This window comes from Chiloscyllium punctatum, chromosome 11, assembly GCF_047496795.1.
Source record: "Chiloscyllium punctatum isolate Juve2018m chromosome 11, sChiPun1.3, whole genome shotgun sequence".
Lineage (NCBI taxonomy): Eukaryota > Metazoa > Chordata > Chondrichthyes > Orectolobiformes > Hemiscylliidae > Chiloscyllium > Chiloscyllium punctatum.
The window spans coordinates 98,664,522-98,676,948 of NC_092749.1; the positions used below are offsets into that span (position 1 = coordinate 98,664,522).

General features: G+C 46.5%; 1 protein-coding gene across 16 annotated transcripts in view; it reads right to left on the reverse strand.

The window, feature by feature from the left end:
* LOC140483251 (nesprin-1-like) overlaps positions 1-12,427 on the reverse strand; it is a 585,321-nt gene that overhangs the window by 409,325 nt on the left and 163,569 nt on the right. For all 16 annotated transcript variants that reach the window (XM_072581374.1, XM_072581386.1, XM_072581377.1 and 13 more), the window contains 4 exons: positions 10,639-10,773; positions 7,843-8,001; positions 4,956-5,173; positions 1,467-1,575 (listed from right to left, as the gene is read on the reverse strand). In XM_072581374.1, coding sequence (XP_072437475.1) covers positions 1,467-1,575; positions 4,956-5,173; positions 7,843-8,001; positions 10,639-10,773 — 621 coding nt within the window. The remainder of the gene's footprint in view (positions 1-1,466; positions 1,576-4,955; positions 5,174-7,842; positions 8,002-10,638; positions 10,774-12,427) is intronic.

The following is a 12,427-nucleotide window of genomic DNA, read 5'->3' on the forward strand; positions in this document are numbered from 1 at the left end:
CACTCTTGGGAAAAGGCACCTGCCATTCACCTTATCTATGCCCCTCATGATTTTATAAACCTCTATAAGGTCACTCCTCAATGTCCTACGCTCCAGTGAAAAAAGTCGCAGTCTTTCTTTACAACTCAAACCTTCCATACCCAGCAACATCCTGGTCAATCTCTTCTGAACCCTCTCCATGATGTGGAGGTGCCAGTGTTGGACTGGGGTGGACAAGGTCAGAAGTCACACGGCACCAGGTTATAGTCCAACAGGTTTATTTGAAATCACAGGCTTTCGGAGTGCTGCTCACTCATTGGGTGAAGTGGAGGGAAGCACACAGGCACAGAATTTATAGGCAGAGAGATCAAAAGATCTGAGTGGAGTGTCCACAGGCTGTATAATAAGCAGGTGATCAAGAGTGCCAGACAGTGTGAGTAAAGAATGAACAGCTAAATAGCAGGTGAAGGCATGACCTATAATCCAATTAATTAAGGCCTCAACGTGTAACCCCACCACATTGTTCTGTATCTGTAAAATCTCCTTACATTCCTGTTTTGATACTATCACCTTGCTAACTTGTTATAATCTCTCTACCTTAATTAGTTTGTACAGCTTTGGATTACTCACTACTTTGGTCAGACCCTCGGCATGCGACTCTTATACCTGTCCTGTTATTCCAGCGATTGGGTTTGTCTCCAGCACCACCTTATTTTTAATTATCTCTCTGCCTCGATTAGTCAGATTATGAGTCATCCCTTCGCTTGCTGTTCAGCTGTTGATACTTTACTCACACTGTCTGACACTTCATCACCTGCAACAGACTCATTACTCAGCCTGTTGTCCACTCCTCACACACTATTTTGATGGCTCCACCTATAAATCCTGCGCCTGTGTGTTCCTGTTCACTCTCCTGATGAAGGAGCAGCACTCCAGAACCCTCTCCAGCTTAATAACATCCTTCCTATAACAAGGTGACCAGAACTGGACACAATACTCCAGAGAAACCTTGTTGTTATTGTTGGGGCTGGAGAGATCATGGGCTTAAATGACTTAAACCCACAACGTGTGAGTTCAGAGACAAGAATGGGGCTACTGAGAGATCTACGGGCTAACTGAAGCACTGCTGGTGGGTAGCAGTGTTCTGTGGTAGGGATAGAATGGTCTAAGGCCAACTCAACAAAACGCCATTCAAAGGACACAGAATTCCCCCCAACCCATTAACTGTTAAAATACAGTTTTCTTTTTATCATCTGTCTGTTACCAGACAGATTCTCCTCAGGTGACACCCTGTGTTGCTTGGCCAATGACCTTGTAGATCAAACTTTCAGGGAAGGGTAATGCTGGCCTAGTCAGTGAGGCCCATAGCCCAGTAACGAGTAAAGAGGAAAAGATGGATGGTCAATGCTCTTCCTACTGGCACATGCCCTGCGCCCAGTGTTTTACACATCCTCAGGCGCTGGCAGAAAACAATACGTTGAACAAACCTTCAGAACTGACTTCAACTCTCCGTACTTTCTGGGATTGGAGGCGTCATTCTGGATCTCCATCAGCTGCTTATTCTTTGTCAGAAGCCATTTTGATTGTTCGGAATATCTACAAAAGGATGAGAGGGAGTGTTTTCACACACACAGACGTACAATAGAATCGTGAAGAAACCGGCCCTTCAGCACAACAAGTCCACACCGACCCTCCAAAGAGCATCCCACCCAGACCCATTCCCCTATCACTCTACATTTACCCCCAACTAATGTACCTAACCTACACATCCCTGGACACTATGGGTAATTTAGCCTGGCCAAGTCACCTGACCTACATATCTTTGGATTATAGGAGGAAACACACACAGACACAGTGAGAATGTGCAAACTCCACACAGACAGTTGACCAAGGCTGGAATTGAACCCAGGTCCCTGGGGCAGCAGTGCTCAACACTAAGCCACCACGTCAACACTTAAAATGCGAAGTACTTCTTGAGGCAGAGCCTGAATCATCTGTCTAACAACAGCATTGGATGTGTATTCTGGGAAAACGTATGAGAGGACACATGCAAATAGCCTGGAAAGGAATGGGCACACAGCTCCAGTAGAAGAGCCACCACAGGTATGATGGGTCAAATGGTCTCCTCCAGAGCTGCTGGGTTTCCAAACTGCCCCAAGCTCTCGGTGAGTTCCTGCCTAACATTGTTTCATCCCTTCCACACCTCTACCTCAAGCAATGCCTCGTGCTTAGGCCTTTCATCCACTCCTGAGTTCCTCCTGTCACCTCTCCTCCAAATTCCCCAAATTGTCACTCAACCTCACGTCCACACTAACTCGCTGGAGAGTATATGACCTCCACTTTGCCAAGACCCAGGGCCTCCCTCTCTCTCTCGGATGCCAATCCAGAGTGGCCCTTCCTGGTTCACCCTCACCATCCACATCAGCCTTTGGGAATCTCTCTCTCACTTGACCCCACGGAAGAATCCCCCAAACTCAGAGGAGCGCATGGAGAAGGAGCAGAAGGAGGACATTCAGCCCGTCGAGCCTGCTGCCTGATTCAATGAGATTGTGGCTGAGCTGATCGTAACCTCAAGTCCACATTCCCACCAAACCCTCTCACCTGGTGGGAAGAGTTAAACTCCGCAATGGTATTCCCCTGACCGGAGTTATATGGAATGCAGCTACATCTGGTTACCTTTCTTTCCCACTCATCACATTCCCGATCCCAGGCAACTAGTTGGTCAATATGCACTTAGAGAGTCATAGAGTCACACAGCATGGAAACAGACCTCTCGGTCTATGCCGAACATAATCCCAGTCTTCTGCCTCCTCACACCTCATCAATTCCACCACAGTCTCCAGTTCCAACCTCGTGCTTGATCTCATCACACCTGACAAGACACTTTACCTAGTGATCCAGCATCAATCAGGCCTACCGTGAGCAACATGTCTCCAAATCCTCCCACTATTCCGGAACATTCTGACCTTCTCTGTCCCTTCGACCTCTGACCTTTCCGATCAGGGCTTCAGTCGTTTGGTGACTTCCAAAACCAAAACTGACCGCTCACTTGGATTCTACCCAACGTTCCACTGGAGGCATGCTTGCACTGGGAGACCGAGAACATTCCAAGCCGCTGACAACTGCATGGAGCATGAAGGTGGTTTTGAGCCTGGGAGGGGGTCATGTTAATCCTCAGAAACAGGTGAGCTGAAGTTGAGCCAGATGCTAAGTCTTCAGACATCTGAAATCTGACTTCAGCCTGCCCACATCCAGACTTAACACGCTAAACCACTCAGAATTGTGAAGTAAAAACCAGGTACCAAATTTTGGATTCATGCTACATTTATTTACCAGAACACAACAATATAAATCTCAGCTTCCTGCCGAGCCAACCCTAAATGCCCCAGCATACTTACTTTATTCTCATCTTTTCTAATCAACCTGTCCACAGCATAGAATCCCTACAGTGTGGAAACAGGCCCTTCAGCCCAACAAGTCCACACTAACCCTCCAAAGAGTAACCCACCCAGACCCATTCCCCTACATTTACCCCTAACAAAAGTACCTAACCTACACATCCCTGAATACTACAGGAAATTTAGCATGGCCATTTCACCTAACCTACACATCTTTAGATACCACTGGAGCAGGTGGGATTTGAACCTAGATCGTCTCGCCCAGAGGTAGGGACATTACCATTGTGGTGCAAGAATCGTTAAGCCTTTGTCAGCTGTTCTGAAAGTGCTAATTGATCAATAGCTGTCACCGTTTTTAACAGTTTTTAACAGTTAAAAAAATTTACAATTATTGACATTGGAAGTATTAATATTTTAAAGTCTAGAATAGAGTAGAAGAAAGCTAAGGCCGTGAGGGCACTATCTGCGGGGCTTAAGTGGACAAGAACATTCGATCCTGGCCCTTTAGCTCCATCACATATGACAAAACCTCAGCCACTTCCCAGTATTCGCAAAGCTCCACCCCATCAGGGGTCACAGCACCTTCGGGGGTCGGGGATGGGGCATCTCCCACCTCCACAAGCATCCCCTGGCTCCTTCAGAGCAGTCTGGGCCTGCTCCAGAATCCTCCCCACCCAATTTTAAACCAATTATGAAGTCTTCCCAGTGGGGATTACATTAAAATGAGAAAGCACTTTGAAACAGAGAAGGCTGAGGTGGGATTGGAGGGGGGGGGGGGTGAGGGGAGGGGGGGGGGGGGGGGGGTGGGGGGGGTAGTTTCTGACCGAGGTGTATAAGATTGTGAAGGGCCAGGACAAGGGCGGATAGAGAGCAGCTGTTTCCTTCAGTCAAAGGGTCAATAACAACTGGGAGTAATCTTCGAAGCGTAAGACAAGGAGTTTAGAGGGGCCATGAGGAAAAACACCAAGGGTTGGCAGGGGTCTGGAATACAATACCTGGGGAGTGCTGTTGAGGCGAGAACCCTCATAATGTTTAGAAAGTCATTAGATGAGCACCTGAAATCCATAACATTCAAGGCTATGGGCCTAGTACTATGGGTAACTGGGACTAGTGTAGACAGTAGCCGAAAAGTGTGGCGTTGGAAAAGCACAGCCGGGTCAGACAGCATCTGAGGAGCAGGAGAGTCAACATTTCAAGCATAAGCCCTTCATCAGACTTCCAGATGAAGAGCTTATACTTGAAACCTTGATTCTCCTGCTCCTCAGATGCTGCCTGACCTGCTGTGCTTTTCCAGCGCCACACTCTTCAACTCTGTTTTCCAGCATCTGCACTCCTCACTTTTTCCTAGTGCAGACAATAGTCTATTTTTGGCAGTACAGGTTAGATGGGCCGAAGACCCTATTTAGTACTGTCTGATTCTATGATTCAAAACTCTGCAGGATGTGGGGGACAGTGAACTTTGAGCTTCCTGGATCAATCTTGTGAGAGACGGCTCCAGTTTGGCCAGGAGCCCACTCCTACGCTACTTTGAGGGAACGTTAATAAACCCCAGGTCATCGTATTATTCATCACTGTTACCTCGTCCTGTACTCCTTCCATTTGTCGGGCTGATCCAATATTTTCTGGTAGGTGGCATCAATAAGGGCTTGCAACTCCCTCAGCGTCTTTTTGTCCATTTCGTGTTTTGTCCTGATCCCCTCGTACTTCCGAGATTCCGGCAGCTTCTGACAGAGGTCTCCGATCACCTTGCCCCGCTTCCTGCACCACTCGAACTTCCCAGTCTCGGAGAAAAACTCCTGAAAAGGGAAATCAGTCGTTGGTGGAGCCCATCAGTCATGGTAAGAGGCTGAATGGGATCCCGAGGGAGGTCTTCAAACCTGATTTCCCCCACCCCCCACAATCCGGGATCTCAAACCCGAGAAGGAGGAGCGCACGAGTCTAGGGCATGGCCACCGACATGGTGCCATCCAGATGGGAAGCCATATACACACGCTGGGATAAAGATGGGGCTGGAGAAGCCTCAGAGAAAGCAATTGGAAAATTGTGCTGGCTAAGCAAATAATATAACATACCCTCGAATCCCTTCAACATGGAAGCAGGCCATTCAGCCCAATCCACACTAACCCTCCAAAGAGCTTCCCAACCCCCTTTCCCTCCAATGTTGCATGTCCCATGGCTAACCCACCTAGCCTGCACATTATGGGGCAACCTAGCATGGCCAATCCCCCAAGCCTGTACATCTTTGGACTGTGGGAGGAAACCAGAGCACAGCCGACACAGAGAACATGCAAACACCACACAAACAGTTGCCCAAGAGTGGAATCAAACCCAGGTCCCTGGCACTGTGAGGCAGCAGCGCTAATCACTGAGCCATTATGCTGCACCATACCAGTGATGGAATAATGATTTCATTTATTACTGTCACATGTACTGAGATACAGTGAAAAGTATTGCCTTGCATGCTAGCTGGACAAATCATACCGTACATAAGTATATCAGGATGAAGGGTGTGTGGAACTCTGGAACCTCACAGCGGTAAAGTAGACTGTGTAACCAGTGTTGTAGAGGAAAAAGAAATAGGAATTCTTGAAGTGCAAATATCAAACTCATTCCCAGCTCATTCCCATTTAAAGGGAAACCAACAATATAACTAAGCATTAATCTAAAATAAGTCTGTCTTGAGAGTCAGAATTATAAAGAAAAATGGCTGGGGACTCAATTCAGAATGAAAATACAGGATGATAAACGATCTGGGTAAAATTAGAGGAGATGGCCACTCTGTCCTTAACTGAGTATGAACATGGCTGCCGATGCTTCACCAAGTGGCTGCCTAGTGGAACCACATGACCTGATGGTGCCAAGGCTGAGGGCCATGTCATAGAGTCATAGAGATGTACAGCACAGAAACAGACCCTTCAGTCCAACCCGTCCATGCTGACCAGATATCCCAATCCAATCTAGTCCCACCTGCCAGCACCCAACCCATATCCCTCCAAACCCTTACTATTCAAATACCCATCCAAATGCCTCTTAAATGTTGCAATCGTAAAAAAGATAGCTGTCCCTGGGTGGGCTCGAACCACCAGCTTTTCAGTTAATAGCCAAACGTACTAACTGATTGCACAACTGTGATTTGGGCAAATTCAGTGTTCGCAAAATAAGTATGAAATTCATCTGTGACATCATGCAAAATGAAACCATTTAATCTCTATAAATCAATGTTGAAATGGCACACTCATTTATAAGTGTAAAATGATGCATTTTGTTTGGAAGATAACAAAAGTCACTAAGTTTGCAGGAAGAATGAGTCTAAATGGGGTGCAAGAGCAAAGATGTATAAGTTATCCTAACTCACAAATCATCAAAGGTAGCTACAGATGCTAACAAGGTCATAAACCAAAATAGAATTTGCACTGAAACTCATTTCTATAGAGAGATTCATAGAATCCCTACAGCTCAGAAAGAGGCCATTTGGCCCACTGAGTCAATAATAACCCTCCGAAGGGCATCCCAATCAGAATCAACACCCGTTCCACTCCTGTATTTCCCATGGCTAATCCACCAAAGCTCATGGACAATTCCTGTCTCCTTCCTATCGGAAAGATGTTGTGAAACTTGAAAGGGTTCAGAAAAGATTTACAAGGATGTTGCCAGGGTTGGAGGATTTGAGCTACAGGGAGACGCTGAACAAGCTGGGGCTGTTTTCCCTGGAGTGTCGGAGGCTGAGAGGTGACCTTATAGAGGTTTATAAAATTATGAGGGGCCTGGATAGGATAAATAGACAAGGTCTTTTCTCTGGGTTGGGGAGTCCAGAACTAGAGGGCATAGGTTTAGGGTGAAAGGGGAAAGATATAAAAGAGACCTAAGGAGCAATGTTTTCACGCAGAGGGTGGTACATGTGTGGAATGAGCTGCCAGAGGAAATGGTGGAGGCTGGTACAATTGCAACATTTAAAAGGCATCTGGATGGGTATATGAATAGGAAGGGTTTGGAGGGATATGGGCCGAGTGCTGACAGGTGGGACTAGATCGGGTTGGGATATCTGGTTGGCATGGACGGGTTGGACCGAAGGGTCTGTTTCCGTGCTGTACATCTCTGACTCTATGCAGGGGGAAACCTACACAGACATAGGGAGAACACAAAAACAGTCACCTAGGACTGGAATTGAACCTAGGTCTTTGAGGCAGCAGTGCTAAATACTGAGCCACCATGCTACCCAGGAGCAGGCCTACATCTGGGTTGAGACCACGGGGGCAACTGGATTTGAAGAGCTCCCAGGGTATGTTATATTTATACGTGGCTCGGTTTGATCGCAATTTTGGTCTCCATGTTACATAAAAGGATCTAGAGGGACTGGAGAAAGTTGCTGGCATCCCACACAAGTATAAACCAAACGGAGGCCACGCTGTTGCTCGTCAAGTCCTGGGTGGAGACAAGCCAGCAAGTGACCAGACTCAGTGCTTACCTTGTGTTGTACAATAAGCTCTTCACTGTTGGTGCTGGTTAGGAGCTTGTTCTCCTTTTCCAGTTGTAGTTTACATTCCTCCATCATCTCCACCAGCTTATTTCTGGCTGCTTCAATCTGGAGGCGGAGCAAATGGTAGGGGGCTTCAGCCTGAAGGTCCTGAAATAATCCAAGCAGCATCGTGAAAATCAAAAGCCAAGGTTTGGAAAGGTATACTGACGATCGCTCGAGACCAGCTCTTCCTGTCACACCATGGGCTTGAGCCACCTCAGGCAGGCTTTACAAACGTCAGGTGGAATGCAATCCTGGGATTCCCACCCCTGTCAGCCATTTTGATCCGAAGTGGAATAAGGGTCTCGGTTATGAGCCTGCTTCTGCTGCCCCAACCTTGCAAGTTCCATTGTGGGAGTGGGCTTTTCAGATCGTGTCTAATACCACAGAGGGGCATCTCAAGGCAGTGCGCTTTACCCCAGCTCAGAGGCGGGCTGGGGGCGAACCATGATTCGAGATGGGAAGCGTTTGAGAGTTAAGCTCAAAAGGGGTTGCCAACTTCTTGTGTCATGTCGGAAGACTAGGTGGTAAGGGCTTCGTTTTGAAAAGGTAAGTGACCATTAAATCAAATAGAATTGTGACAGATACATTAGAATTCATCACCCTGCTAGATAAAGTACTACTCTGCATCATACAACATTGGAATCAAAATCTGACCATGTAAATTACAGAGGAACCTCGATTATCTGGCATTCAATTATCCAAATTTTGGATTATCCGAACAAGATCGCAAGGTCCTGATGCTTGGTTAAACTGTGTTACCTGGCATTTGGTTATCCAAACAAAATACTCCCCACCCGTATCGCTCAGGTAATCAAGGTTCCTCTGTATTGGCTCAGCCATCTGTTTGGCTGTTTCAAAGCTCCAACAGATGGCTCAGTTTCTGACTGACCTCAAAGGTTTTAATGTATTCACCTCTAGATGCTTTGTTGACCAAGTTGATCAATGGGATATCATTATGAATGCTTGCCTGAATTCCAAACTTATTAATGGATTCTAACAGGGTCTATAGGCTCGGTTCTAGTGGTAGATTTATGAACCATTAAAAGGATTATGTTTTGCAAGTAGATCATGTTGTACAGTTTGATTGGGTTAGCTGATTTATAGAGTGGACAGAAATGAATCCTAGAGGGGACAGGGTGTCAATGATGGGCCTCATACTCTGATTCAGAACCAGGCCGATGTCTCAGTACAAAAGGGTGGGCCATATGACCCTACCCTGTGCTCAAGGGGGTAAACACCACCAGTTTGGGTGGCAGGATCTAGGTATCAAAACATCTAACCCCTCCCCTGCTCCTGACAATTCCCAATTCCCAATACCCAGATGAAAATCTAGCCCAAGGCCTCAGGATCTTAGTGCTGAGGGACTCCAGCTTGTAGACCCATATTATTGTACATTGACAATGACAGTTCAGCCTTGCTGTACATTGTATCCGTAAACTGAGGGATGCTGGGGCTGAAACTCAGGGTTCCTTTAACATATACTACAAAAAGCCCTTTAGACTTCATTCACTAACCTCATGCCCCCAACATTATTACGTTTACTGTGCAGAAACTCAGACAAAATGGGGTGGCACGGTGGCTCAGTGGTTAGCACTGCTGCCTCACAGCAGCCAGGACCCAGGTTTGGTTCCACCCTTGGGCGACTCTGTGTGGAGTTTTCACGTCCACCCTGAGTCTGCGTGGGTATCCCCCGGGTGCTCCGGTTTCCTCCTACAGTCCAAAGATGTGCATGTTAGGTGGATTGGCCCTGCTAAATTGCCCATAATGCCCAGGAATGTGCGAGTTAGGTGGACTGGCTATGCTAAATTGCCCATAATGCCCAGGGATATGCAGGTTAGGTGGATTGGTCATGGGAAATGCAGGGTTATGGGGTAGGGGATGTGTCTGGGTGAGATGCTCTTCGGAGGGTCGGTGTGGACTCGATGGGCTGAATGGTCTACTTCCACACTGTAGAGATTCGATAAATAAAAGCCTAATCGAACATCAGTCTTTATTTTTGAGGGGGCTGGAGTCCAAAAGGGGGTGAAGGGGTGCTTCAGAATCTCCACGAGTTTTGAGAAGATTTGTGGCTCAGGTTAAGGTTCTGGATGTAGGTTTGTTCACTGAGCTGGAAGGTTCATTTCCAGATGTTTCATCACCCTACTCGGTAACATTTTCAGTGGGCCTCTGGGCGAAGCACTGCTCATGATTCCTGCTTTCTATTTATATGTTTGGATTTCTTTGGTTTGGTGATTTCATTTCCTGTGGTGAAGTCATTTCCTGCTCTTTTTCTCAAGGGGTGATAGATGGGGTCTAACTTGGTGTGTTTGTTGATAGATTGAGAAAAAGAACCGGAAATGACATCACCAACTCAAAGAAACCCAAACATATAAATAGAAAGCAGGAATCATGAACAGTGCTTCGCCCGGAGGCCCACTGAAGATGTTACCTAGTAGGGTGACGAAACGTCTGGAAATGAACCTTCCAGCTCAGCGAACAAACCTACATCCAGTTTCAGTATCTCACTTCAACCCTTGGTCAGAGTCAATCTGAGCACAGTATTTAGTTCTGGACTAAAGTTGGGTTGCGAGGTTTATGAAATTTAAAAGTATTTGATATCAGTTCCTGAGCCGTGGTGAGTCAGCCGTGATCTAAGTGATGGAGGCCTGAGTGGCTGAATAAGCTTCCTGGTGTTCCTGATGACTCCAGTCCCATTACCTATTCCCCCATCCCACAGTATTCCCGAGTTTCTGCAGCACTGACCTTCCACTGCTTGTGCAGACTGCGGACAGTATCCTGCAGGCCTTGCTGCTCCTGTTCAGGGAGGATGTCAGTCAGCTCATCGCAGGCCTTCAGAAAAGCATTCAATGTTCTCTGGTCTAGCTGGCCAAAGAACTCCTGGGAGGAAGCAATTAGGCCATGGATAAGATTAACCATCATCAACTAATGTATGTCTCAGCACTGTAAATCCACCTGATAGAAACTGAAAGAACTGCGGATACCGTAAATCAGAAACAGAAATTGCTGGAAAAGCTTGGCAGGTTTGGCAGCATCTGTGAAGAGAAATCAGAGTTAACGTTTCGGATTCAGTGACCTGTTCTGAGGGGGCGAACCTGAAACGTTAACTCTGATTTCTCTTCACAGATGCTACCAGGCCGGCTGAGCTTTTCCAGCAACTTCTGTTTTCATTTGTGGTTGCCAATCCACCAACTGGCTCTCATATACTCCACCCCGGAGGCTCTCAGCCTCATTCCTGAGGAAGGGCTCCTGCCCAAAACGTCGATTCTCCTGCTCCTCGGATGCCGCCTGACCTGCTGTGCTTTTCCAGCACCGCTCTAATCTTGACTCTGATCTCCAGCGTCTGCAGTCCTCACTTTCGCCTCATGCCAAGGGCAAATTTAATTCTCAATCAGTTAATAGATTTACAGGATAAGTTTATTTCAGCAGAATAGAGCAATAACCTGGTGCAGATGAACTGCAGCAGGAGGAGAAGGGATGGACACAAAAATTGTCCCATATCCTGTGAAACCTTTTTTCTTTTAAAAACCTCTAATAGCTCTTCCTCAACGGCACCATGATTTTTCCCAGGGACCAAATTCCATCCCAGATCCATACTGAGTAAACTGGTCATCACCAGGATGGGGTTACTTACAAAGTGCCCTGGATAGGTTCTGTTCTATTAAGAGTTCTGACAAAGGGTCACTGGACCCGAAACGTTAACTCTGTTTCTCTCTCCACAGATGCTGCCACGCCTGCTGAGTTTCTCCAACACCTGCTGTTTCTGTTTGCGGTTACATTGGGATGGTTTCGGTTGGTAGCTTCAGCCAGGGCTTTGGTGGGGGCACTGGGACTCATCCCAGCATCCCACAGAGTAGGGTGAGACTGGTCAGTGAAGGACAGAAAGAAAGAGAGAGTGTGAGGAAGAGAGTAAGGGGGACAAACAGAGAGAGACAAAGTTCATGGGTGAGTGAATGAGTGAGACTGAACTGGAGTGTGTGTTGTGTGTGTGTCAGTCTGTATGTCTATGAATAAGAATGCATATGTGTAACAGTGTGCGTGTGTGCCAGCACGTTTGTGTGTAAAAGCATGTGAGTGTGTAAGAGTGTGGATATGTGTAAGAGAGTATGTGTGTAAGAGTGTAGGTGTGTAATAATGTGTATATGTGTAAGTGTGTATACATGTAAGAGTGCATATGTGTAAAGTGCATGTGTGTAAGAGCATATACATGTAAGAATATATGTGTAAAATTGTATGTGTGTAAGAGTGTGTGTATATGTGTAAAAGTGTATGGGTTTAAAGTGTATGTTTGCATGAGTATGTGTGTAAGACAGTATACATGTAAGAATGTATGTGTGTAAAGTGTATGTGTGTAAGAGCATTTAAAAATATACATGTGTAAGAGTGTGTGTAAGAGTGTGTATGTGTACCAGTGTGTGGTTGTAAATCCATATATGTGTAAGAATGTATGTGTGTGAGAATATGTGTGTAAGAGTGGATATGTGGAACAGTGTATGTGTGTCAGAATCTATGTGTGAAAGTGTGTGTGTGTGTG